General features: G+C 35.9%; 1 protein-coding gene across 12 annotated transcripts in view; it reads left to right on the forward strand.

Moving 5' to 3' along the window:
* Positions 1-18,103, forward strand: part of LOC140671576 (uncharacterized) — a 128,797-nt gene extending 110,694 nt beyond the window's left edge. For 9 of the 12 annotated variants that reach the window (XM_072902975.1, XM_072902971.1, XM_072902972.1 and 6 more), the window contains 4 exons: positions 9,113-9,418; positions 10,100-13,189; positions 14,445-14,788; positions 15,188-18,103. In XM_072902975.1, the coding sequence (XP_072759076.1) occupies positions 9,163-9,418; positions 10,100-13,189; positions 14,445-14,788; positions 15,188-15,730 (4,233 nt within the window). In that variant the 5' untranslated portion in view covers positions 9,113-9,162 and the 3' untranslated portion in view covers positions 15,731-18,103. Of the gene's footprint in view, positions 1-9,108; positions 9,419-10,099; positions 13,190-14,444; positions 14,789-15,187 lie in introns of all 12 variants that reach the window. The other 3 variants (XM_072902982.1, XM_072902981.1, XM_072902980.1) reach the window with 1 other exon arrangement.
* The last annotated feature ends 7,332 nt before the right edge of the window (positions 18,104-25,435 follow it).

Below are 25,435 nucleotides of genomic sequence, written 5' to 3' on the forward strand. Positions count from 1 at the left end.
ATCGCCCGAGCTCATGCGACATAACGAACGTACTTGGTATTCGACGCGGTGGCAGAATCGATTCACCACCGAGCGGCTACGTCTCTTAACGTTGACTATATCAAACTGCACAGCCGGATATCGAATGGCTTTCTATATATATATACATACAAAACTTATATATTTCCGGTCAGAACTATGTAGTTCTATTACTGGTACGTATAATTGTAAAGGAAAATAGAAAAAGATAGAAAAAGTTGGAAAAGAATAATTTTCTGTAAAATAAGAGTAGGAAATTTTAGAGAAATGTACAAAAATTACATTTACATTTATTACAATCAGTTACCACACTCTATTTGCGCAAAATGAAATAATTTGACAAATATTCCAGTTATGTAAATTCAAATTCAAATTATTTCAATAGACTCAACGATGCCGAAAATAATTCATGGTATGTCAGATACGGTGAAAACTTCTCGGCCCTTGCTATTGGCGCTTGAAATATTCAAATCACGTTTACACTCGTCTGGGGTCCCTTAAATCGAAGTATTTCCAGACGAATGCCGCGTTCTCAGGCAGAAGAAACAAGCAAAACGTATTCTCGTCTCGATTAATTCGACCGGCAGGAATCCCTCCGAGTCAACATTCGTGCGATAACTTTTGTTATCTCTTCGTATCAGTCGTAAAATAGCTTCATACTATCATTTATCGTTTCAGCGGATATTTTTATTTGCACATTCGATTAAAAAGCAACATTTACATATCGCATTCTTATATTTTTAGAAAATATTTATAAATAGTAAATGATCGCCAACAAAGATTGTCAAATTCAACGTCGCATGAGTAATGCGTGAGTTTATGTACTGAGTCATCCGCAGAATATCGTAACACATTTTCGCATAATTTTGGAGCGAGCGAACAGATCAGAACTTGTTTGAAGCTACGCCTACGATGTGAATATGTAACGCAAGACATTGCCTCGGTGATGTTCGCGTCAGCTTGAAAGCCGCATCTAAACTTCTAAAGTTTGTTCCAACTATATTACTTGACGCTAATCCCTAATATAAGGATTACACTAATGATTGCAGTAATTTGTCTTATATTGTCTGAAATTGACATAATTTATTTCTAATAACTATGATTGTGTTATTTTCACGAGTACATAATATCAAATAATTATTATAATTTTTGATTAATCTTTTCGTGTCGTGAAACGGTAATGAGAAAATATTACAAAACATTTATGGCAAATTCGACTACATAATACATCGTAAAATCACAAAAGAACGTAGTTACAAATTATTTTATTAAAAGCAGTGCACTTTATGCGCAAAGCACAAATGCGGTTGCGAGATTCCATTACCTCAAAGCACAAATTATTCATGAAAGGATAAGTGCTTTCGATTCTAGAACGATCGAGTGTACCGGCAGAAGGAAAGCTAGAAGGAATCTTTCACGAATGCGCGATCTTCTTTTCAAGATCAAACCGCGTAAGCCTGGCTGATAATGCAAAGTTAGATAGACTCTGCTTTTCTCGTATCACGCAAATCTCGAAGCGATCGCGGTCCTAGATCTAAAGCGAATTCGTGCCCCCCGTTAACTATCGAAGACGGTAAAATTGGAAGGTGGTAATCCGAACCGGGACACCTCGAATTCACTTAACCCACTAGTTTCAGAGATTCTTCGCAGCCACTTCTAACGGAGATCCTAGAAGTAAAAACGTTGGGAAAAGGATAGGCGCTGCGGAAATTGGTAGCTTTTTCGATGCTAGCAAACCCAGCTTTGCTTTCCTCTCCTGAAGGAACAAGGTAAACCGGTTAAAAGGCGATGCACAGAGAAGCAATATCCGCAAGCAGTCGGATTCTGTGAACAAAAGAGATCCTGCAAGGAGATCAACCATTTTAAAGAAAGCCCGTCCGTCTAACGAAATAAACGTGATGTGCGCTTCAACTAAATAGTTTCTCTATTTTAAACTGTATTCATCCGACGAATGATTCTGACAGATATATATTCTCATTTATTTCTTTAAATTCGTATTTTATTTGACATTAATATCGTAATTACTTTTCGTAGGATTTATTAATAAACTCTCATAAACGCCGATTGAAATCTTTAATTGTTGGTGATTTATTTATTAATGTATTAATAAAAAGCATGTTATATTTCAAAATAAAAAATATTGTATGTAAAATATATTGTAAAATATTGTAAAATATGCATATATATGCCACGATAAAATTAATCTTTCTTTACATTTCAATATATATATAAAAACAAAATTTAATGTTTATATTGATTCGAGATTTATTTAAATCTAAAAAAAAAGCAATAAGGAAAATGTAAAATATATATGTTCAAGATCACATTTTACTCATGATAATTAAATAAAGAAAACTAGATTAAGTTTGATTTCTTTTGCTCGTAGTCAAAAAATTTATTTCGATAATATCCCATAGATAAATACGTGTATGGTATACAAAGTATGTAAAAACATATTACATAGAACATATGAGATACGAGCAAGTTTTCTGCTACGATGACTAGAAAGATATTCTATGTAACATCCCTGAGGCAATGGCGTTTTATCATTCATCATGCACAAAGAAAATATACTTGAATAAAAAGTTTTATTTTATTATCAGCAAATTGTATATCATTACAAACAAAAGAAAACAAAAAAAAAAGTAAAATTCTAAAAAAATTTTCTCTTTTTCTCTTGCTTTTTTACTCATTCCTCCAACAAGGAAATGTATGAAAGGGCCCTCCTTCGATTTTAATGCGGTTTGAATATGTTGTAGTCCAGGTCAAAATAGGAGACACGTATTTTTTTATATGTGCTCTTACGACCGTTAAGGGGGTGAAACATCCTCTTGAAATAATATCGGTTTTTATATTTCTAAGCGGATACTGTCGAAAGAGATATAAAAAAAAGTTTCGAATAAAAATTCTATGGTTTTAATGTACTTTAAAACTGGATAATCAGATTTTTCAAAAATTGAAGGGAGAAGAGAGGTTTTCGAAAAATGGCATTTTTGAAAAATTTGATTACGCAGTTTTAAAGTACGTTAAAACCATAAAACTTTTATTCGAAACTTTTTTTTATATCTCTTTCGACAGCATATTCAAAGCGTATTAAAATCGAAGGGGACACTTCCATACATTTTCTTGTGAGAAAATGACATATTTAACGATAAATTTTGCATATATCGATGCGTTTCTTTCACTATACAACATTAGTCATACCATTCACTATACCATCTCGATTTTATTTGTGTTTTTAGTCGCAAAAAAAATTCTTTCTACATGTGTGATTTCAGGGTGATCGTACTGATTGTGTTTTCGCTGATTATTTATAGCCACAATAGATTTTGATTTTTATGAAATGTTTTACCTTTATTTATTTTTTTCCAATTTATTCCTCATACAAGTTTGAAAAATAGTATAATAAACACTATACGGTTATGCTATATAAAGATTTAATTGCTCGAAGATGAATATTATAATAAATAAGACGCAATTGAATAGTATGAATATTAATTAATCAAAGGGCGACGTTAAAAGTGAATACTGGAGAAAATTAAATAATAATTACACTACAATGAAAACATAATTGTAATAAAAGGCAGGTCTAATGATATATACACAGTAAATTTAACTGCAACAACGACTGTGTTAGTGCCAATCAAACTTAACGAGGGTTGTTATCGCAATGTCCCAGCAAACGTGCTCGTCTGACCTTAATACCCTGTGTAAAGCGCTATTCGTGCCTACGACAGCTTACGCATTATTACACAGATTTCTATCAATTACGATCGGATAAGCAGTTGTCACGATATAGTCTTCCAATGAATTTATCCATCACATAATTAATTTCCGATATCGCTAATTTTACTATTTTCCATTGTCATGTGTTTCGTGTTCTTTCACGCGTTATATTACTTTTGTCCAACATGTATTGTATTGAATCTCCAATTCCGATATTAAATACGTGTGAAATACATGTGTAGCATGCGTATATATAGTTATAGGATAAAGGATTCTCCAAAGAAAATGTTGCGTGCGCGGTTTATAATCAAATCGTTTCGATCTGATAAATGAACTGGATTCACGGTACATTTAACCGCTAAATGTAATATGTGGCGAACACAAGTTTCGCGAATGCACAAAATAGCACGTGACGTTCCGGATAAGTCGTGCCGCATGGGAGAAGCTACTACAGGAAGGGGTAGGTAATCTTTCAAGGCGCAGTCAAGATTCGTAAGGAAGAAACGTATCGCGGGTGCACCGGTTTTACGATACTGCCTATCTACATATCGTTTGGTGGTTTTATATACGGCAACTATGGCGGGATATTCTTGAAATTATGCACAGTTTATGACGGGAAGCGCGATACAATAGCTGTTATAAACCGTAAAAACAGTGCCGAGTTTCGACTAACGCTGCCAGAGTACGGAAAATTAATCACTCCCTCCCTTAAATGACGTAGAAACGGAGAATCATAAACATTCGAATTAATTTCGCAGCGCGACGTGTTATTTTACTGCATTGCTTAAACTATTTGAAATTTATAAAATATATTATAAAATATTTGAATTATATTTAAAATAAATAAACTAAATAAATTGATGATGTATGAAAGTCGTGCAATGATTTTCTTGCTCAACTTGTTTACTCCAGCAATTATATTACATCAGTACATTACTAATGAGAGAGCAAGCTATGATAGTAATTGATCGTAGTGTAACTACAGGATATCAAAGCTCTTCGTCAAGTAATTAATATGCATGCGCATACATGTTGTTGACACAGCGGTGTGTCGAAAAGAGCGACTGCTAATTGAACCATGAAGTTCACAAGTCGTGTCGAATAAATGCCTTGCTAATAGGAAAGCAAGACAACATTACCTTGTCAAAACAGTAGTTTCGAAATTACAACGTGTTGTTGTTCCCAAATCGATTTGATGTAAATCACGAAATACAGAAACTGTTGACTTTGCTTGACAAAATAGTAGAACCGCCAAATGGGATGAATTATGCAAAATATTGTAAAATAATATAAAAAAAAATGTTTTTATAGACTTGAAATTATTACGATATATATAATATCATTTGTGGACAATATTATCTTTAGTAAAATATATATAAAAAAAAGTAATTATAAGACATTTTTTTAAAATTAATATTGTGGAAAAGATATATATATAATCTTTGATAAAGTTGTAAAAAATTGTTTTTTTGAAACATTTATATTCTGTATCTCATATATCCGAATATACACATGCATCTATATGTATATTTGTTTGTCAAAAATGTTCATTTCATGTCACAATGCAATATGCACGATGCAAAACGCGACAGAGTGGCAAATAAATAATTTAACAAAAAATGGAGAAGAGACGAAAGAAGGAGACGTTTTTAACACGCGTAAACCTTTTAATTCCATTGCTGAAATTTCTTTCGGGAAAGGCGAGAGGTTCGGACGAGGAAATGGACTCGCTGAAAGAGACACGTTTCGTTTTTCCTCGGGCAGAAGTGCGCGCCGACTGTTTTCATCGCGTTAAAACACGGCGGAGAAACGTTTTCGCGCTTTATTACCGTTGGTGTTGCATGAAGCGCTGAGTACGCTCTCGAGAAGTACGTATATAGCCGTACACTTGGATCGAAACGATGTATGTCTCGTAAAGCGCATTTTCCACTGAATTCTCAACTACTTTCTTCTTTTCACAAGTTATAATCCTCTACCGCGTCGATTTCAAAGAAGAGCGTGCTTTGAACCTCTCGTCTGATTAGACGAAGGCTCTCTTTCTTTCGCGCACATTTATATATCGATATCTTTTAATACAACTTCAAAGGTGTTCGATAATTGTTCGAACATATGGTTAAATATTTTTTTTTTTTTTGTTTTTTTTGCAGTGTCTAACATTCTAAGAAAAGTTAAAATAAATCTTTGAGTAAGCATGAACTTTAAAATATATAATAACAAAAGATAAATGTAAAGTTTTACGTCAGTTAGTTAACATTTCTAATTTGTCAACAAGTAACGCACAATAAATATGAGTTATTTTAACTTAAAATTTAGAGTGGACTTTTTGGGAGATGCAAAAAAAAAAAAATGTTAAAATTAACATTTTATTTTTTACTGTGTATAATTACAATTTTGCGTCAATTATATCTGAATCTTATGGGTAGTAACAGTGATAGAACATTCATCTTCATAAATGCCGGTACGTGTCAAGCGCCCGTTCATCGTTGCTAAAATTGATCGTCCGCTAATCCATTTGTCGCCGTAGCTTAATTCTATCAATACCAGGTGCCAATAATCCAAATCGAGGAGCTTCACGTAACCGCGATATCTTAGTTTACTAATGGCGCGTCGTACACCAGATTCCTGAAGCACGGAGCATTTATGGCGATCGTGCCAGGAATGCGGCGTATGTCGTACGAACAACATATTCCTCGAGATCGGTAGAGCGAATAGAAGAACCGATATACATATATCGGGCCGTGCCAAGTTTGCCCAGTCACTCGATCGAAATACTTAAGGAGAAAGATAGCTTTGGGATTCCGATATAATGCTGAACCGGCATTTCTCTCTACGAAGATTAATGTTTAAATTGAAAACGTTTCTTGAATTCCAAGTGAATCCGCCCTTAATCGCTCGCTGAGAAATAATCGGAGTACGTTGACTCCTTCGCTCAATAGCAAACAGAGAAGAGATCCGATACGATTACCTTCCAAGTTGTAGATTCATTTACCCTGCTGTCAGGATGCTTTTGCGCGTTAATCTACATACGTCGTGCATTAATGGAATTGTTACTTGTTTGCTTATATCATTTTAACACACTGGAAATAATATTTTGCTAATGTAAATAGATTTCTAGATGTCTCGATTAAAATTTATCGCCAGATACTTTTTGTATCTGTTAGAATATTGTTTGTCACGTATAGAATTTATAGCAGCACTATTCTAGCGAATACCTGTAAATAATTTAAATCTCCCATTGCCAAATATTAATCACAAATATAATATAAAAAAATTGTCTGTCTAAATTACACTAATAGCACAGATATAAATTCTGTCTCTGTCATTTAAATCGATCAAGTGCAAAATATATGCAGTATCACGGTATTTGCTAGTAATTTATCTGTTTCGGTTAATTTTTTACACATAGAAAATTTTTGTTCAAGTTGCAGAATAATATTTTTGAGTGCACGTTTTATTTGTCAAGAATATTTATGTTGAATAAGAAATTGAAAGTATCTCCGTCAAATGAATACCAAAGTGTGATAAAGGAAATTTCTACAATATTTTTCAATGGATCTAGGTTGTGTATAACTGGATTATACAAGATTCGCATTCGGTTTAATTCGCACATCTAGGTCTTTTGAAAGTTCGTTAATCGTGTTTCATGAAAGATCCTTTCAAGGATCTCGTCCGAGTGCTCTCCGGTAGGGCACGCACGTCTTGCTCGATTCGAATTCAAAACCTTTGGCACGCACGCCTCGTGAAATGCTGCTGTGTGTTTTATCGCCCGATCGTAAAGACGGTATACGGTATACGGTATACGGTATACGGTATACGGTATCGTCGCTCTACGGAAGCGTAAATGTAAATGTAGACGGGAATGATGTGCCGCTATTGAGGCTTCTCGTGCCGCGATTCTCCAGCGGGGTCAGAAGGAAGAGGCATTCGTCGATTCAGTTGAGCGTGAATGGCGCGATATCGCGGCTTGGTGCTTGCGAAAAATCGATTTGGTCTAGACGTCTTTGTGATACAGATTTCTGAACCAACTATTGCCGCTGCTCGATTACGCTCAAAGAACTTTGTAGATGTTTGCCCTTTATGCATCATATATGTATATATATCATATTTAAAGTATATATCATATTTAAAGTATAAGAAGACGCGTTTATATTATATATAATACCTTTTAAGATTCAATTTTTTTCTTATTTTCTACAATAAGAAATACAGTTGTAGAATTTTGATATATATTTTCTTTTAAATAAATTATGAAATCGAAACTTAATATTCACTGAACGAGAAATGTTATTGTACACAGGAAACGCGCTTCACAAATGACATTTCAAGAAGCATATATTTTCAGCATATCAAAACCGAACGTCATTGAGATAAAATCTTGTTAGTATAATTGACAAACGTCATTGCCATCGATGACTACTTTATTAGTATTATTTTATGATGAATAGTTTCAATTTAAAAATATACTTTTACGTGTATATATAAATTTGTTCGTATTATATTCACTATTGCAGCAATTGTACGTGTTAGACGTTACTTTTTGCTTTAAGGCTTTTATGTATTATAAAATCCAAATTTTTTTGTATCATTAGTGTACATTTATAATATATATTCTCACACATGTACAAAAATATATTATACAAAGGTTGTTCTACAAAAAGAGAGAGAAACTTTCTTCGCTATCGCGCGAAAAAAAATGTGTCTCATGAAACTACAAAGAAAATACAATTTTTTTCTTATACTAGAGTCAAATAATTTTTATGTCCTCGTGTATTCGTATGCAGCTTCGTCTTAGTGAGACGTGGACTCTTTGTTATTCAAGGAAGCTATTCGCACTATTCTGAGAGCTCGGCCGTACTTTTTCGTAAACATGCTTCAACATGCAGTGCATAGTGCTTGGTAGACGAAGTTTAACTTTACTCGTGGATTTATTCAGACAGGAATCTCTCATGGCAAAGGCAGACGTAAATATTTGTCAGTGAAATGGGAAAATTTTTACAAAAGCTATATTGTTTTAATTTCATACGACTGTAAAAATGAAATAATAATTTTAATTGATAAAAAATATAATTTTGATCGATTCACGATAAGAGAATGAAGTTTGTAACATCTACAAAATAAACGAGAAAAAATTACTGATGCAATTTTTTTGTAAACTAAATTAAAATATATCTATATTTATGAAAACATGCAATACACGATGAAAACCAAATAAATTATAATGTTTTAATTTTCAATTTATAGAATACTGTGATTGCGTTACTAGATAGTAAAAATGTTAGAAAAAGCTATTGCGCTATATATATTAAATGTAATATCACACAAATTCGCTTATTTCATTTTTCTGATAACTTTATTTAATTTCAGGAAGATCCTTGCAATCTGTCAGGCGGGAAACGGGATTACGGATGTGACGATACGATGAGGCGAGATCCACAACGACGGAGAGATCATTCTCGCGCTGTAAATCGGTGGATCGCGAGGATGGTCCTCCAAATCCTGTTAATACAGAATTTCGTTACATTTAAAGCCATAGCTCAAATAGCCGAATGTCCGCCGTCAGAGACAATTCCGGGCTGTCCTTGTTATAACTTTGAAGACGGTCTCTTTCTAGAATGCGCTGGCGCTACGGAAGAAACTCTAAGAACCACGTTACAAGGCGTGCTAAGTATAAGCGGTAAGTATAAACAATATTTAAGAATCAAGAAATTATAATCTCGTTAAACATAATTTATAATACAACGTATAAACAGGCATATGTTGAATATGAGAATTTGCGTAACATTCGTATAACATTTTCCCTCTATCTGATTAAATAATTATAAATAACAAAATGCACAATATGTACGATATTTACAGTCATATACGAGTTTTGAAATGTATTTTTTTGTAAGAGTACAAAAGAGAAAAAGTTAAAAAATATATTCGAGATATAAAATTAAACTTTTGTCAATATGTGGATATTAATATCGCACAATTGCACAAAATAACTTTTTATAATGTAAAATTAAATTATAATATAAATCAAAAGTATGCGATTAAAAATATGTTCATGTTAACGATACCTGTAAAAGCGGTAAAAGCTGTAATCGGTTTTTTCCTTCGATTGCATTCGAGTGATTAAATTTACTCGTCCTAGCTCGTTTAATATTGAAATATTTACGTGAAAAGTGCGCGCACATTTCTTACAACATTTTCACGCAATTTAATGTAAGATGAATGACACGGTTAAGGGAAAATCATTTTCTTCAACACGTCTCATAAAACTAATGAAATATGCAATTAACCACTGTTGCCGAATTCAAAGTTCATGTTATAGTCTCAAATTAATGACGGTGCCCTTTACGACCATTTGCAGGTACAGGCACGATGGTACAGTCGTTGAGCGTTTACGAGCTTGACAAGAGCATCGAGGAACTGAGAGAAAACGCTTTTCCGCCCGGATCGCAAATCAGGCATCTCCAAATATCACATTCATCCTTACGAGAAGTAAAGGAGGGCGCTTTCACGAATCTGAAAGACAGCCTGGAATCTTTGGCACTAGTTTCCGGTCGCTTACCTCACGTGCCCCAAAAGTCATTGGCCGATTTACGGAAACTTGCTGCTTTGGATCTCGAGACAAATTTAATACAGGATCTGCCATCCTACTGCTTTTACGGTTTAAAGCTAATGAAGTTGACGTTGAAGGGTAATCAAATATCGAAAATTTCCGAATACGCATTTGCGGGTCTCGAAGACAGTCTCAGCGATCTGGATTTAGCCGAAAACAAGCTGAAACTGTTTCCTATGGCTCCCATGAGAAGACTCGAGAGCTTGGCTTCGCTTAGGCTGGCGTGGAATGAGATATCGGAATTACCCGACGACGGTCACAGTCTTCTTAGCTCTCTGCTGATCCTCGATCTGAGCAGCAACAATTTCGAGAAGCTGACCGAAGACTGCTTCAGACCTTGTCCGATCCTTCACACTCTATCTCTCTATTACAACTCCATCGAGAGCATTCACAAGGACGCCTTCGTATCTTTGAAGGATCTAGAGTCGATCGACTTGAGCCACAATAAAATCGTTTTCCTCGACGTGACAACGTTTAAGGGGAACGAACGACTGCGCACGATCGAGCTCAGTCATAACCACATTCACTACATCGGCGGTGTGTTTGCGAGACTGCCCGAACTGAGGGAACTTTATCTGGCGGAAAACAATATTCTTGAGATCCCGGGAGATGCGTTCGCCGGCAGCGTCAGCCTCGCAGTGGTGTATCTACAGCAGAACGCTATCCGAAGGATCGACGCTAAGGGTCTCACGAGTCTCACGCAGCTGGCCCAATTGCATCTGAGTAACAACTACATCGAGAAAGTGCCACGGGAATTCCTCGAACACTGCGAGAACCTCTCGTCGCTCTCTCTGGATGGTAACAAGATCCGCGAGTTACAACCGGGTACCTTTGTCAAGCTGCATCAGCTGCGCGAGCTGCGGCTACAGGATAATCGTATAACGGAGGTGAAGCGTGGCGTTTTCACGCCCCTTCCGGCGCTTCTCGAGCTTCATTTGCAAAACAACGCCATCACCTCCATGGAGACTGGCGCGCTAAGAACGCTGAATAGTCTCCAGCACGTTAATCTACAGGGCAATCAATTGACTATGCTCGGCGACGTCTTTCAGCTATCCGCCTCGGAGTCGTCTTCCGGCGGAAGCTCTTTGGTGTCCATTCAGTTGGATAGCAACGGCCTGGCGGTGTTGCATAACGATTCTTTGCGCGGCCAAGCGTCTGTCAGAATCATGTGGCTTGGTCACAACAAGTTGACACATCTGCAAGCGCCCCTCTTCAGGGATCTTCTTTTAGTCGAGCGTCTTTATCTGACGAACAATTCTATATCCAGAATCGAAGACGCTGCCTTTCAACCGATGCAAGCTTTGAAATTTCTCGAGCTCAGTATGAACAAGCTGAGTCACGTAACGGCGAGAACGTTCTCGGAACTACACGAGCTCGAGGAACTATATCTACAAGATAATGGTTTGAGGCGGCTCGATCCATACGCGTTGACGGCGCTCAAGAAGCTAAAGGTACTGGATTTGGCGAACAATTATCTTACCGTTTTGCAAGACGCAATTTTTCAAGAAGACCTGCCAATCAGAACGTTGAATTTGAAGAACTGCTCAATAACTACCATAGAGAATGGTGCCTTTCGCGGACTCAATAACTTATTCGATCTCAATTTGGATGATAATCTTCTCACAGCGTCGGCGCTTCTGCATTTGCACATTCCCGGTCTTCGAACATTGGCGGCATCGGGCAACAACTTCAGTCAGATAACGGAACATTGTTTCAACGGGCTGCCATCTCTACAAGAGCTCTTCCTGGACGATTCGCAAATAGGTCAGCTGCCGGAGACTATCTTTGTACTGAATCGGAATCTTGCGCGTCTAAATTTAAATCATAATCATCTGCGCACTCTGCCGCCGGGCATCTTTGATAGATTGCTATCGTTACGAGAGATACATCTGGATCACAATCGATTTCAAGCCATCCCGTATTCGGCGTTGGCGAGTGCTCTTAATCTCGAAATTCTCACAATATCCACCAACGAAATCCTCGTCGTCGACGTGGCCAGTTTCGCCAGTTTGAAGCATTTGAGAGAGTTGGATATGAGTCACAATAAAATCGAAACAATGTCAGGTTTCGCGATGGCTAATTTATCACGTTTGATATCTGTGGATCTGAGTCACAATAATTTGAATGCGCTACCGGCAAATTTCTTCGCGCATTCATCCTTGTTGCGAAGAGTCGATCTATCGGAAAATAAATTTCGACAAATACCCGCGGTTGCTCTCTCGGGTCAGAATCTCCCCGGACTTGCATGGTTGAATCTCACCCGGAATCCTTTAAACAGAATCCATGATCTACCATCGGAGATGTATCCTATTCTCCAGGAGGTGCATATATCCGGCACGAATCTCAGTATAGTAACCTCGCAAGATTTCGAGGCCTTCCCGGCATTGCAGCATCTTTATCTAGGCCAGAATTGCATTCTTCGAGTATCGCCGGGCGCGTTTCGAAGCCTGCCGAATCTACTTACTCTTCATCTCGGCATGAATAGTTTAGAGATCTTACCAAAGGAAAGACTTCAGGGCATGGAACACTTGCGCATACTCAATTTAACGCACAACCGTCTGAAAGAGCTCGAGGAGTTTCCAGAAGATCTCAAATCACTTCAAATACTGGACCTGTCCTACAATCAGATCGGCATCGTCGGTAAAGTGACGTTCAAGAATTTAATTAGCCTCGTCGAGCTACATCTTTACGGTAACTGGATAAATGCCATCTCTAGCGAAGCATTTAGACCCCTGAAGAAACTACGTCTACTTGACTTGAGTAGAAATTACTTGGAGAATTTGCCACTGAACGCTTTCCGGCCACTCGAGACGCAAATAAGGAGCCTGCGGGCTGAAGGTGAGCTGCTAAAACATATAGTATTTGTAATTAATTTCGCGCTTGCATGAACGCTTGCTTTTTTTTTTCTCGAAAGCAACGATAAAAGCTGCTGAATTTGAACACAAATGAACAAAGGTAAATAGAGAGAGACAGACAGATAAACAGAGATAGATAGAGACAGAGACAGAAACAGAGAAACAGAGAGAGAGAGAGAGAGAGAGAGAGAGAGAATTTCTCGTACACACGGCGACTATCGATCCGGATGAAGTTACTACTACTCGAAAACCAATCGTATCGCCGGTCACGTATTGCTATATCTCGAATCAATATTCAACACTAGAACAATCAAACAAGTTCGCGCACAATTCCATCTAATTTTCACTTTTAATAGTATTTGCAAACTACTCTCTCTCTCTCTCTCTTAATATTTCTCGGAAACTTGTTTAAAGAATATTATATAAAGAGAAAGGTATATATAATTTTTTTTACAAAATTTATATGAAAAAATTCGAAATTGTAATTCCGACACGACGGTAAAATATTGTGTGCCGTTTAATTCATTTATTCATGATTCATGCCGACATATTTTATGCAAATTATTAAGTATTGAACCAAAATTATAAATTTTAATTGTTGATTTAACAATTAATGCATGAGAGTTGTAATTAATTTTAATCACAGCACACGCGAGAGAATAAATGAAACTTATATTTATTATATATGAAATTTTAATTATGGATTAAATTTTCAGTAAAATAACTAGAGAGAGTACATTCTGCTTTATGGCTTATTATAGCTAAGTAGAATAGCAACGTACAGAAAATTCTTTATAAAAAAAAAACTCTTTTTGTGAACATTTTTTAACTGTCATAAATTAATAATAAATTATTTGATAATCTAGAATGTGCATATTTTTACGTATGTGTGTGTGTGTGTGTGTGTGTGTGTGTGTGTGTGTGTGTGTGTGTGTGTGTGTGTGTGTGTGTGTGTGTGTGTGTGTGTGTGTGTGTGTGTGTGTGTGTGTGTGTACAGGTATATATATAGAAAAAAAATCAAATATTCATATTTTAAAGTAATTTATCATCCTCTCATAAATTCAAATATACTTTCAAATTTATTTTCAATATCAAAGAATTATTATCAATTTTGTTCAAAATAATTATCGAGCTTAATTAATAATTAACGAGTTGTATTTACCCACAACTGGTTCGCTTTTCAATTCAATTTTGATGAATACGGTATCGCAAATAATAGCGAAATAATCTTATAACAGAGAACCCTTTACACTGCGGCTGCGAATCGCAAGAATTGTGGGAATGGTTGAGGGACCATCAGAAATTGGTAAGTGGAGTCGGTGGTGGTCGTAGCCGCGGAAGAAATGGCGTCGGAGTCGGTGACGTCGAGGGCGGTTTGTTAAGATGCGAGCAGCCGCCTGAGCTACGAGGTCTCGTCTTTCTCGATCTTGACCCCCACGCCTTCTGTTCCGCTCCGCTAGTCTTGAAGCTCGCAATTCAGGATATCCAGCCCTTCTCCGTTCTGGTATCGTGGCAAAGCAGAAATCATTCCGGCCTCCATGGATACCAAGTGGCGTATCACGCCTTGGACAATGTTGACGAGGTAAAGAACATTTTTTTACAACTATGAAAAAAAGTCGAAATTTTCACGACGTTAAATAAAATGTATAAGAAGGGAAACTGAAAAAAATATGGGCTGCTTAGCAATAACAATTTAGAAATTAAATATTTTTTAGTAAATTGCGTATAAAATTTAGATTCCGCTTATTATTTGAAATGTATAATTTGTGATTAACGAGACGATTTATTATATTACTCATTATTTCTGATAATTATTGCAGATATTTTTATAATATCATATCACATATAATGAAAATTATTTTAGAAGCTAAAACTTGCTGCATTATTTCATCGAACGCCCGTTTCTCATTTATTCAAACCTGACGGCGGAATAAGAAGCCGCATGATGACAAAAAAATGTCCGTTTCCATCGGCGTTTCAGGTACGAGGTAAACTGCTGGATCCAAAGGCACGTTCGGTGAGACTGACAAAGTTGGCGTCTGACACGCGATACCTGATTTGCGTACTCGGCTTGGGCAGCTGGGGTACGCCGATCCCGGAAGACATCGGTTCCTGGCAATGGAACGCCTCGCACGACGACATAATCGAAGGATCCTCGCTGCCGGTGATGGTGAATTCACCTACGAGCCGATGCACCGAGGTCAGAACTTTGGACGCGCCCGATTCGATAGTGGGCGACGGTACGGTGAGCGATAGAGGCGGTCTGGCGAGTATCCTTACGAGACGACTAGGCCTGATCGTGGGTAGCTGCATGGGTTTCGTCGTCTTTGTGGTGCTGATTTCCGTTCTGGGTTACATGAAGATGAAGAAGCAACGCGCGACGATGAAACGAGATCAGCCGTTATCCTCGAATCCACCAGAGTACATGTCTTACAGACACTTCTCCTTGCAGAGCGGCGACAGAGCGGAGAACACATGTCCAAGTTTCATCAGCAACATTGGACCGCCGCCCCTCGGGTCGTAGCAAAAGGCGAAGGAGTCTCGTAAAGAGACCGCTCACGACATTGAGATGAAAACCGTGTCGACTTGCACCAGCATCTATAGCTAATAATCGCGCGGGCCAAAGTAAGACGTGTCGATGATATTTGCCTATTGTCATCGAAAATGTGACGAGAAACGAGACGGCCGTGTGTGGCATCGAGCCTTCGAACTATTAGCGCGTAATTATTTCGAGTAATCAAATGGGAAACCGTCGATTATATCGGTTACATCGTGGAACGATGTGGTGATCGTGATACTTTATTCCGGCCGTCATCACGACCGATCGACGTAATTTCTTTTATTTGACCTACATACGTCTAATCTAAATAAGACACTGACACACATATTGTTCGACATTTTCTAGCAAATGATCAAAAGACGGGGCTACGCCTATTGGTAAAATTTTTTTAATCGACAGCGATATGTCAACAATGTAGACAAATTTTTGTACCATTTCATCAAATCACACCACCGCTCTCACGACTATCTGCTCATCATTGTGTACGAAGAAAGAAATGCGATAAAGCAAAGTGCCAAAAAAAAAAAAAAAAAAAAAAAAAAAGAAAAAAACATGGATACAATGCTTTCATTAACTAACAGCGCGATTTCTACTGCGAGAACATCTTCGAGTGACTTAATCTCATTATCATACATCGACGAGAAGCGTCGGTGCGCGACTTAGGCGCGTAAAAGCTCGTGCCAAAAGACTGGGAAAAATAACTGGTGAAAATCCAAAGATTCCTTCCGCGAGAGAATCAAACGGGTAGGCGATAATTTAGTACTTTGACACACAAGAAATTTTTCTTTTTTTTTTTTTTTTTTTTTTTTTTTTTTTTTTTTACCAAGAAGAGTATTCTTCGCGAGAAGAATCTTTTTTACAACGCGTAAAAACCGACTATTAACGGCGAGTAATAGATAATATATATTCCGCTGTTTTACCGAAAATGGAACAACGACGTATCACAACCCTCTCTCCCTCGAAACTTCGAATCTCTCGTACGAGAAGACTGATTTTTTAAACCGTTTGAAATTTTCTTCGTAATCCCGAGACTCGTCTACTCGTATCGTACTCTTTTTTTTTTTTTTTTTTTTTTTTTAATTTGTAAATAACACAAGATATCGCGGCATATAACGGTACAGGTGTGTATCCATGAAATTCATCTTTATAGTGCTGCGTAAGCAATATTACACTTATTCGTATCGATAGTTTTAATGATCAGCACTAACATAATTAAGGAGGTACGCGATCTGCGTAAGAAGCTCACATCGTCGTCCTTAAAATATCGCGATAGAAAAGAGTTTTACGAACGATTGTGATTTAGCCTCTTCGATTTTGATAATATCACGTTACGAAGCAGATTTGCGACACTCGAACGAGCACATTCGAATTCTTCAATTGTGGAAGACTAAGTGTGATTCCTGCCAAACAAAAATAAAAGAAAGAAATAATCGATTCCAAGTTGCCAAATGTTAATTGTGTATCGAATATCGTGAAAAATCGGTTTTTATTGTATATAGATAGAAGATATATATATACATATTAGCATTCTTTATTATAGTTTAGGCTTTCGGTTAATAAAAGTAAGGCTGTAAATCAATTATTTCAATTGTTGTTACAACTTTCCCGACTCACATTAACAAACCATAAATAACTCACGAAAGTTAACCATAATTAATTACTATTTCAGTGTTTTCTTACTTTCTTAATTACGAAATTAATCCCGAATACAATTCCCGGGACGCAGAATAACAGTGATAATAAGAAAAATTAATAAGAATCTGTTTTATATAAAAATTATCTTTAATTACTCGCACACTAATTATCTTTATTACGCGATTACTTATTTGTTTTGTGCCAAAACTACTGCATGCACGTGGAGCATCTAGTTCATGATTCAGCCGCCATTCTAGTCAAATGGAATTTCCTAGCATATCTCCGGCAATCCGTTAAGTCATCTCATACGACTAATTAATTAATTATAATGGCAGCTTAGACCGGACAGCTTAGAATGCGCCCGTGGTTTACGTAGATTTCCTAATTAACTAGGGTTTATCCCTAAGCGTCAATCAGTTCCGATCTGATATGTCAGATGGAGGAGAAGCTAGAAGTTACAAAGAGATACCTGTTCTAATAATACGCTTCGATACACAAATTTCTTTTACAGCTGTTTTGTATCAGAAATATTGCCTTTGATATCCCGTATGCGACAGGTAAGTGAATATTAACAACTTTTTAAAGATTGTTATATATGTATAATAAAAGATTTTTATCGGAAAGTTTAACATTTATAGATGTATGATATAAATATATATCTCTCCTAGTATTTTCCACTCAATTGTTAATTTAAACCCTTGCATGTATATATTATATAAATGCTTTTAAGTTTTAACATACAAAATATTAATAACTCTCTTTATTTCGACATTTTCATCGTTGTAAGAAAATTTATCGGGATGTAAAAAAGTTACATTATCTTTTCAGTCTAATATTTCTGCAATATGTTAGATATTAGCTTAAAAAATGCAAAAAATACAAATAGTTTGTCTTATAAATATTCGATAAAAATAAATCGAATGGATAACAAGTACAACAAATATACAAAGAATTTCAAGGCTCTTTAATTAAGTATAGCCGTATCGGAATTGCGTAGCAATGTTGACAACGTCGATGCTGAATGCACTAAAGTCTCGCGAGAAGTTTGAAATAAGACACTGAGTAAATTTAATGAAAATGCAACAAGAAGAAGCAGAGAGAAAGGTCAATGCGATACATCAAGCGCTTTAGAGGCATGCTAAAGCGGTGATATTATGAACTCTAATTAATTCCAGGAGTTTCGTCTAACTGTCCCGTGTCCGTAATTTATCTCGATGTAAAACGGCATGTAAATGTGTGCCGCGGATACGATCGTCCAGAGCTTCCATGTATTTCATAATCATATTCCGTGATCTCATCAACGAAACCCAGCGCGTAAACACTTTTGCGCCAGCGTAAAATCTGCATAAAAATTCATGCTGTTTTAATAATCTCTTTAGACTAGCATCAGTCTTTGGAAATGACCAAATTTCTTCTTTGTCTCAGTCTCTCTTTTTCTCTCTCGCTGTTTCTTTTTTTTTTTTTTTAACGAAAAATATATGTAAGATATGTAACAAAGTTCTATAGAAAAAAAGAGACATACATGATAAACATATATTTTTTTTAAATGGACGGTAAGCGAGTGTAATTAAAAGATAACAGAAATTGATATCAAGGGAAACAGATAAATCACTTTTATAATTTATTACGTTGAGTTGAAAGAAGGTTATATAAAATCTTTTCTTTTTTTATATTATTATTATTCATTTGTTTTATACATGGTTTATCGAGTTTATGAAATATTTCATTGGAAACTTCAAACTTTAGCAGTAAATTTAAAAGAAATTTTATATATCTGTCAACAATATTATTATTAGTTACAATTGTTATTAGTTTCGATTGTTATATCGTTTTTCTACGAAAAATAAAGTACAAATAGCGGATTACAACATAATTTAAATTTCACAATAATGTGTAATAGAAACAGCTATAAAATACATAATAAAACAATGACAGGATTTATTAAAAAATAACTAGTATTATTCCAAGTGTAATGGATATATTTTAAAGCTATATAAAAAATGAAACGTTAAACGAGCTATTATGAAACATCTACCATGAAATAAGCAATATTTTACTAAAGCTACTTTTCTTTCAGTCGACAGGGCATGGACTACCTGTTCTTTGCTACGTATATTAAAACATTTTCCTGAATTTCAATAACAATACTGTTTGTCCTATTTAACTATATAATTTACATATTCCGCAATATCTTACAATCAATATTTCATACACGGAAACAGAAATAAATATATACGGAGAAAATGGTAAAGCTATCTACTAAATTTTTTTGAACAGCCGAAACAGAAAAATGATACAGATATAATTCAACGAGAGAACGATAACTCATATCTCTTGAATAATAAACAATATCCCTCGTAGCCTGAAAACAAATACTCCTTCGCCGATATGCGGCGCGAAAATACATTGAGCGTTAATGAACCAGAACGTCAGTTTACAACTGAACGGTAGCGGTGTTTTGCTTCGGAAGCATTTCTCCTCATGACAAACAGCTCTGCGGTCGAGGGTTCTTCTGCCTGAGCGCGGCAGAAACTCCCGCGCACATATTGTTAATCTTTCGCTGCGCAAACGGGACGCTGTGCAACGGCGTTGCAGTTTCCAAGTGCAACTATTAATAAGGTACGCGCGGTGCGCCATTAGACCGTAACTATATCGTGGGAGGATGGCTCGCGGAGATCCGGTATGAGCATGGTTACGACGCGGGGTTAGTACTTGGCATAGCCTATACCTTATACTGGGAAAACTTGGCGCAGGAGCAATTGTATTAGAGCCGGTTAGGTGTCTATACAACTCTCTTGGTCGTATCGCAGCATCTTGCAGGCTTGCGTTCCTATATACGATCTAACAATTTCCCCGCGTTGTATTGTGCACGTACATATACACGCGGATAATACGTTTGAACAAGACGCCTTATTGTATAACAGGAAGACGCAGTCATGGATTGAGAAATTATGCATGCGATGAAATCTTGCCCTTCTCTCTTTCTCCCCCTGTTTTTACCCTCTAACTCGCCTCCACACTCGTCTTCGATCGTATTTCTCCCCACTTTTCACCTGACATAGTACACCCACAAAATGCTTCCGCGTGAGGTTCCTGTCGCAACAGTTGGCAGCTGAATGAGAGCAGACATATGATAGCGCATTAAGCAGCAGGCGTTCGAGCATTGCGTTTCACGTGAAACGCCAGAGTGTACATACGTCTTTTTTGATAGTTTTACGAGGGTTGAATTAAAAGGGAAGAGAATGCCCACGAAATATTTTCTCGATTAGAAAAATTAAATATGTATTATTACAAATATATACATTTCTTTCTTTTATTTATTTTCTATCTTTTATTTTTTTCTTCTTTCTCTTTTAACGCCAAAAAAAAGATGATTGATCGCGCAAGATAGCGTTTATAACAGTACAATAGTTGATACAGCAGTTTCGTATAAAACTACCATTCCAGGCCGTAAAAAACATTTATCAAGTAACCAATTCACTACGACACGTAAGTGTACACCATTTTACGGCGCAATATCTAGAGAAGAGAAATAACTATCTATGGGCGCAGTCTGTTCGCGACAGCCTACATAGCTAGGGGACCATATTTATTGAGATAAACGCGACGGGTTGTACAGGGTTCATAGGGTCGCATTATTGTTGGATTAGTGTATGTCTGGCAACGTCAAAAAGCGATATCGATCGATTAAACGTCCTGCCGATATTATAGTTTTGAATTCGCGCTTGCGTCACGTATGACATCGACATTAATTGCGCCAATATTTTTCTATACTCGCTGACTTGCAAAAAATGTCACGATAATTTCAGGAAAATTTTATATTTGTTAACATTTTTTTAACTTTTCTCTTACGATTAAAATATCAGATTCAGAAAAATTTTCATTACGATTATTAAAATGTGAAATTATTACAAGTGTCAATTTTCTACAAAAGAATATTAAATTGATCAAAAATGTTGAATTTGTTTCTCGAAAAATGAAAATAGGGCATTTATGTGCAAAATTTACGTACATAAATGTAGGGATAAACTTTTGGCGTATAATTAAAGAAAACGTTTATGTATTTATGTATGTACATACATACATTGCATATATCTACAATGTGTTTTGTTCAAAAAAGAAAATTGCAAGAATATAAAATTAATTAATTAATAAAATACTCGGTTCTTCTCGCGTGCAGATGCATGTATCACACATTAAACGCGAAAAGAAGATAACTGCAATGTATCTCTATATACTTTGTTGCATAATTTTCTGTTTTCACTGCAAAATTCTCCGCAATGCAAGTTGCTGCACATTGCATTCTTAGAATATTCTCTACTAACAAGCGTAAATTGAAATATTCCAAATTTTTGCTTTATCAATTAACAGAACAATTAATTTTTTTATATAACTTAAATCTATCCTACGGTAAATAAAAAACAGCGAATTTTCTTAACAATTAGAAATGTTAACATTTATATTTTTATACGTAGAATTTTCTTCTGACTATGATAGAATTCAAACGGTGTTAAACGAAGGAACAAGCAGAATTTCTACAATAATCAGAAACGTAAAGAAAGGTTTCACAGCACTTGCCAAGTTTTCTTTTATAGAACTTAAATGAACGTTTCTTACACTCGGATAATTTAATTAGCAGCATTTTGAACTTACATCGCTCGCATGTTTCATCTTTTACGTTAGCGTTACATTTAAATGTAAAATGTGAAAGTTTTATATTTTAAACAGTTGACTGAACTGTGATTACAAAATCTATAAATTTATTATTCCAATATAAACAGAGAAATTATAGGAACCAGTGAATATATTTAAAATATCGATTTCTACCTATATTTGTTTCTATCTCTGTATTTGCTACCTATACAGAAACTATAAAAACAAAATTACAGTTTTATATATAAGTAATTTGCTTTATAAGTTTACTTTTCCATCTTGAGCATAAGATTTCGCTTCGTCTATGTATATATAAAAATTCCACATCAGATATTACTCTTCGAGAAAATTCTGCTACGATATCGATTGGCGATAAGTTCCTTCGTTGGATTGCGCTTTCTTGCCCCCTTCCTCTCTCACATCGGAAAATGTCTGCGCCGCGATTCTGAATGAGGAATGATCAAAAACGCTTTAAATGCCCAAGCACATGCTGTAATCTGATTTGGAATGATTCCATTCTCTTCATCCGATACCCGGGGGACCGGCAAAGTGATCCTGGAAACGAGAACGGGGACCAGAAGGAAGATGCTCATTGAGAGCACTCGTTTGGCGAGAAGTAACAATCTGTTCCATATAAATCCAACTTATCATCAAGGAATCGGCGAAAACATGCAATCGTGAATGCATCAAACGAATAATGCTGTAAAATTATTCTATTGGAATAACGGCGCGAAAGTGAGATGTTCGAGCAGAGCTTACGCTTGAAAAATAATGTGATCGTAATTTATCGAACGCGCACAATACATGTAATGCGTTCATCCTTTATTCTCCAATATACGATTTTTATTCCTTTACATTACGTCAAATCTTTTCAAGGGAAGGCGTATTAATTAGAGGCTTTAAATATATATATATATATCTATTATTTATTGCACATAATATAATATTTGAAAAATTTCAATAATATATAGCAAAGTACAAATATAACTAATATAATAATATAATTAACTATATGTGCAAACATTAGTCACAAAGTAGAGTTGCATGCGCTAAATAAAAATCATGCAACGCGACACACAATATTTATTCAATAAATAAATTTCACGTATAACGGAAATATAATGTAATTAAATGGAGCATCTAAAATGGAAAAAAAGAATAAAAGAGAAAGAAAATATTACGAGAGAAAGTATCAAGTAAAATTAACTCGATTAATACGGCTAGAAAGCTAAATAAAGAGTGATTAGTTTCTCAAATTCATGCTTTAATTTATTAGAAACTATATACACGCGATCCACAACATAGCGCGCGTGGGCACGCATTGCCAATGTAAATTAATCCGGCATATATTATTTTCATAAAATCGAATGAGCCAGCGTACCGTATATGGCTTGTCCGATAACAGATAATTAATATTTATTCGCTGTATGTTGGAAAATGAGTTCGCTTCGCGCCGTAGACGCGCGCAGCGTACGGAAGATCAAATATTTTCCGAAGTGAAATTTATGCCGACACTCAAACCACTTTGAACTCGTGCGTTACCATTACGCATCGTGAATTAAACAGTCGTTGATACTTTATGGCGACAAACTTCACAGCAAAATCGATTAAAAAGAATATATGTATCTGCGAATTGTATATATACATATTAATACAAGATTAACGATAAAAATGACAAAATAATAATAGAGTTTGCTATATAAAATAAATTAAATCAAAAGAGGTAGAGTAATATGTCATACCAATCTTTTACATTAATTTATAAAATTGCAGAAATAGAAACTCACACAATTTTACTAAAAATTGTTATTCCTAATATGTATATTCATAATTTCTATTTGTAAATTTTGATATAAATTCTCGTTTAACATTTTAATAGCGATGACTCGTGACAATATACCAACTGTAATTTAACGTTACAGCATATGCGACGGTCCCGTTTGTACAATTTACATAGGTGATTGACATTTTCGTATGTCACAGTGACTGCATTCACCACGAAAACCAACAAAAATGAGGCGTACTACGTGGCCATTCATTACCAGTAACTCTATTATGCGGTACTAATATATCACCGGGCCGGCTTATTTCGACAACGAGAACGAAAAGGGACACCGCATTACCAGCAGTGCATATTCAAAGCGCATAATAACATTTTCGGCCGTCGTAATTTCGTCGGCGAAGCTTTCAAAATCGCCATTATCATGCTAGTGTAAAATATAATTCATATATGCGAGTTTATCAGTTTCCTCCTCTTTGTCGATTCGTATATATGTACGAGGCATACATGTATATTTATCAGGCGCATTACAATGTATCCGGTAATTATAATAATAACAACTTACATTTTAGCGTTACATCTCACAAGTTTATGGCGCATTGACATAGATTTAGTAATTCCGAAAATAATACTTGTATATTGCACACACTTGTGGACTTTTTTTTTTTTTTTTTTTGGACATATCCATACAAATGAAAAAGCATTTTATCAGAGATAGGCGTGCAAAATAAATCCAATATTTAATGATCGATTGTTTTATATAAATATCGATTATTTTAATTTCTACTGAATAAATAAGACGCCAATAAAACTCCTATCTAGCGTATCGATCTTTAAAATATATGAATAACAAATGGAAAGGATTGGCTAAAAAATTCATTGTTATTAAATCAATGAGATATTCTTTGGTATAATTCTATTTATCGCTTTTACAAGTATTTGCGATATACAACAATGAAATCATCAGGATGGAGAGCGAATAATTTTACGTGCGGGTGGAGTACATTTAATCCATTTTCATAAACGCACGACACAAACGACCAAAAATATGCATCTCTCCCGTACGGTAACAATACCGATAATTTTCGTTTTGAAATGCTGATCTGATTAAGAGCGATTGCGCAAAAATATATTCACTAGTAGCCGTGGAGTGGAAAATCGAATGGAAGATGTACGGAAGGAATGTCGCGAGGTCATCGCGAGGGAAAAAAAGCGAAAAGTGATTTATATATTTCGCCTCTCGCGCGCGGAAGTCAGTCACAATATGTATATATTTTTCCTGCGTGTTGTGAGGAATACATGAATTTTATCAGCAACTTTTTTGTTAGACGCGTGGGCGTCAGGCGTACGATGCGAGCGCAAGTATCTGAGAACACCCAGACGCTTATGAGACGCCCCCGGAATGCTATCTGAAACTCGGATCTCTCGTCCCAGTTCCATCGAGAAAAATGGTCGGAGCTTCGCACAATGAAGCACGATCGATTGACGGACTTTTCTTTTTCACAACTTTTGCCTCGACAGCAGCTGCGATCGCGCTTTGACAATTTACGAGTGATACTCGTGTGCAACCCGTCTCCATTCTGTTTCGTTTACAAAAGGTA

Source organism: Anoplolepis gracilipes, chromosome 12 (assembly GCF_047496725.1).
Source record: "Anoplolepis gracilipes chromosome 12, ASM4749672v1, whole genome shotgun sequence".
Taxonomy (NCBI): domain Eukaryota; kingdom Metazoa; phylum Arthropoda; class Insecta; order Hymenoptera; family Formicidae; genus Anoplolepis; species Anoplolepis gracilipes.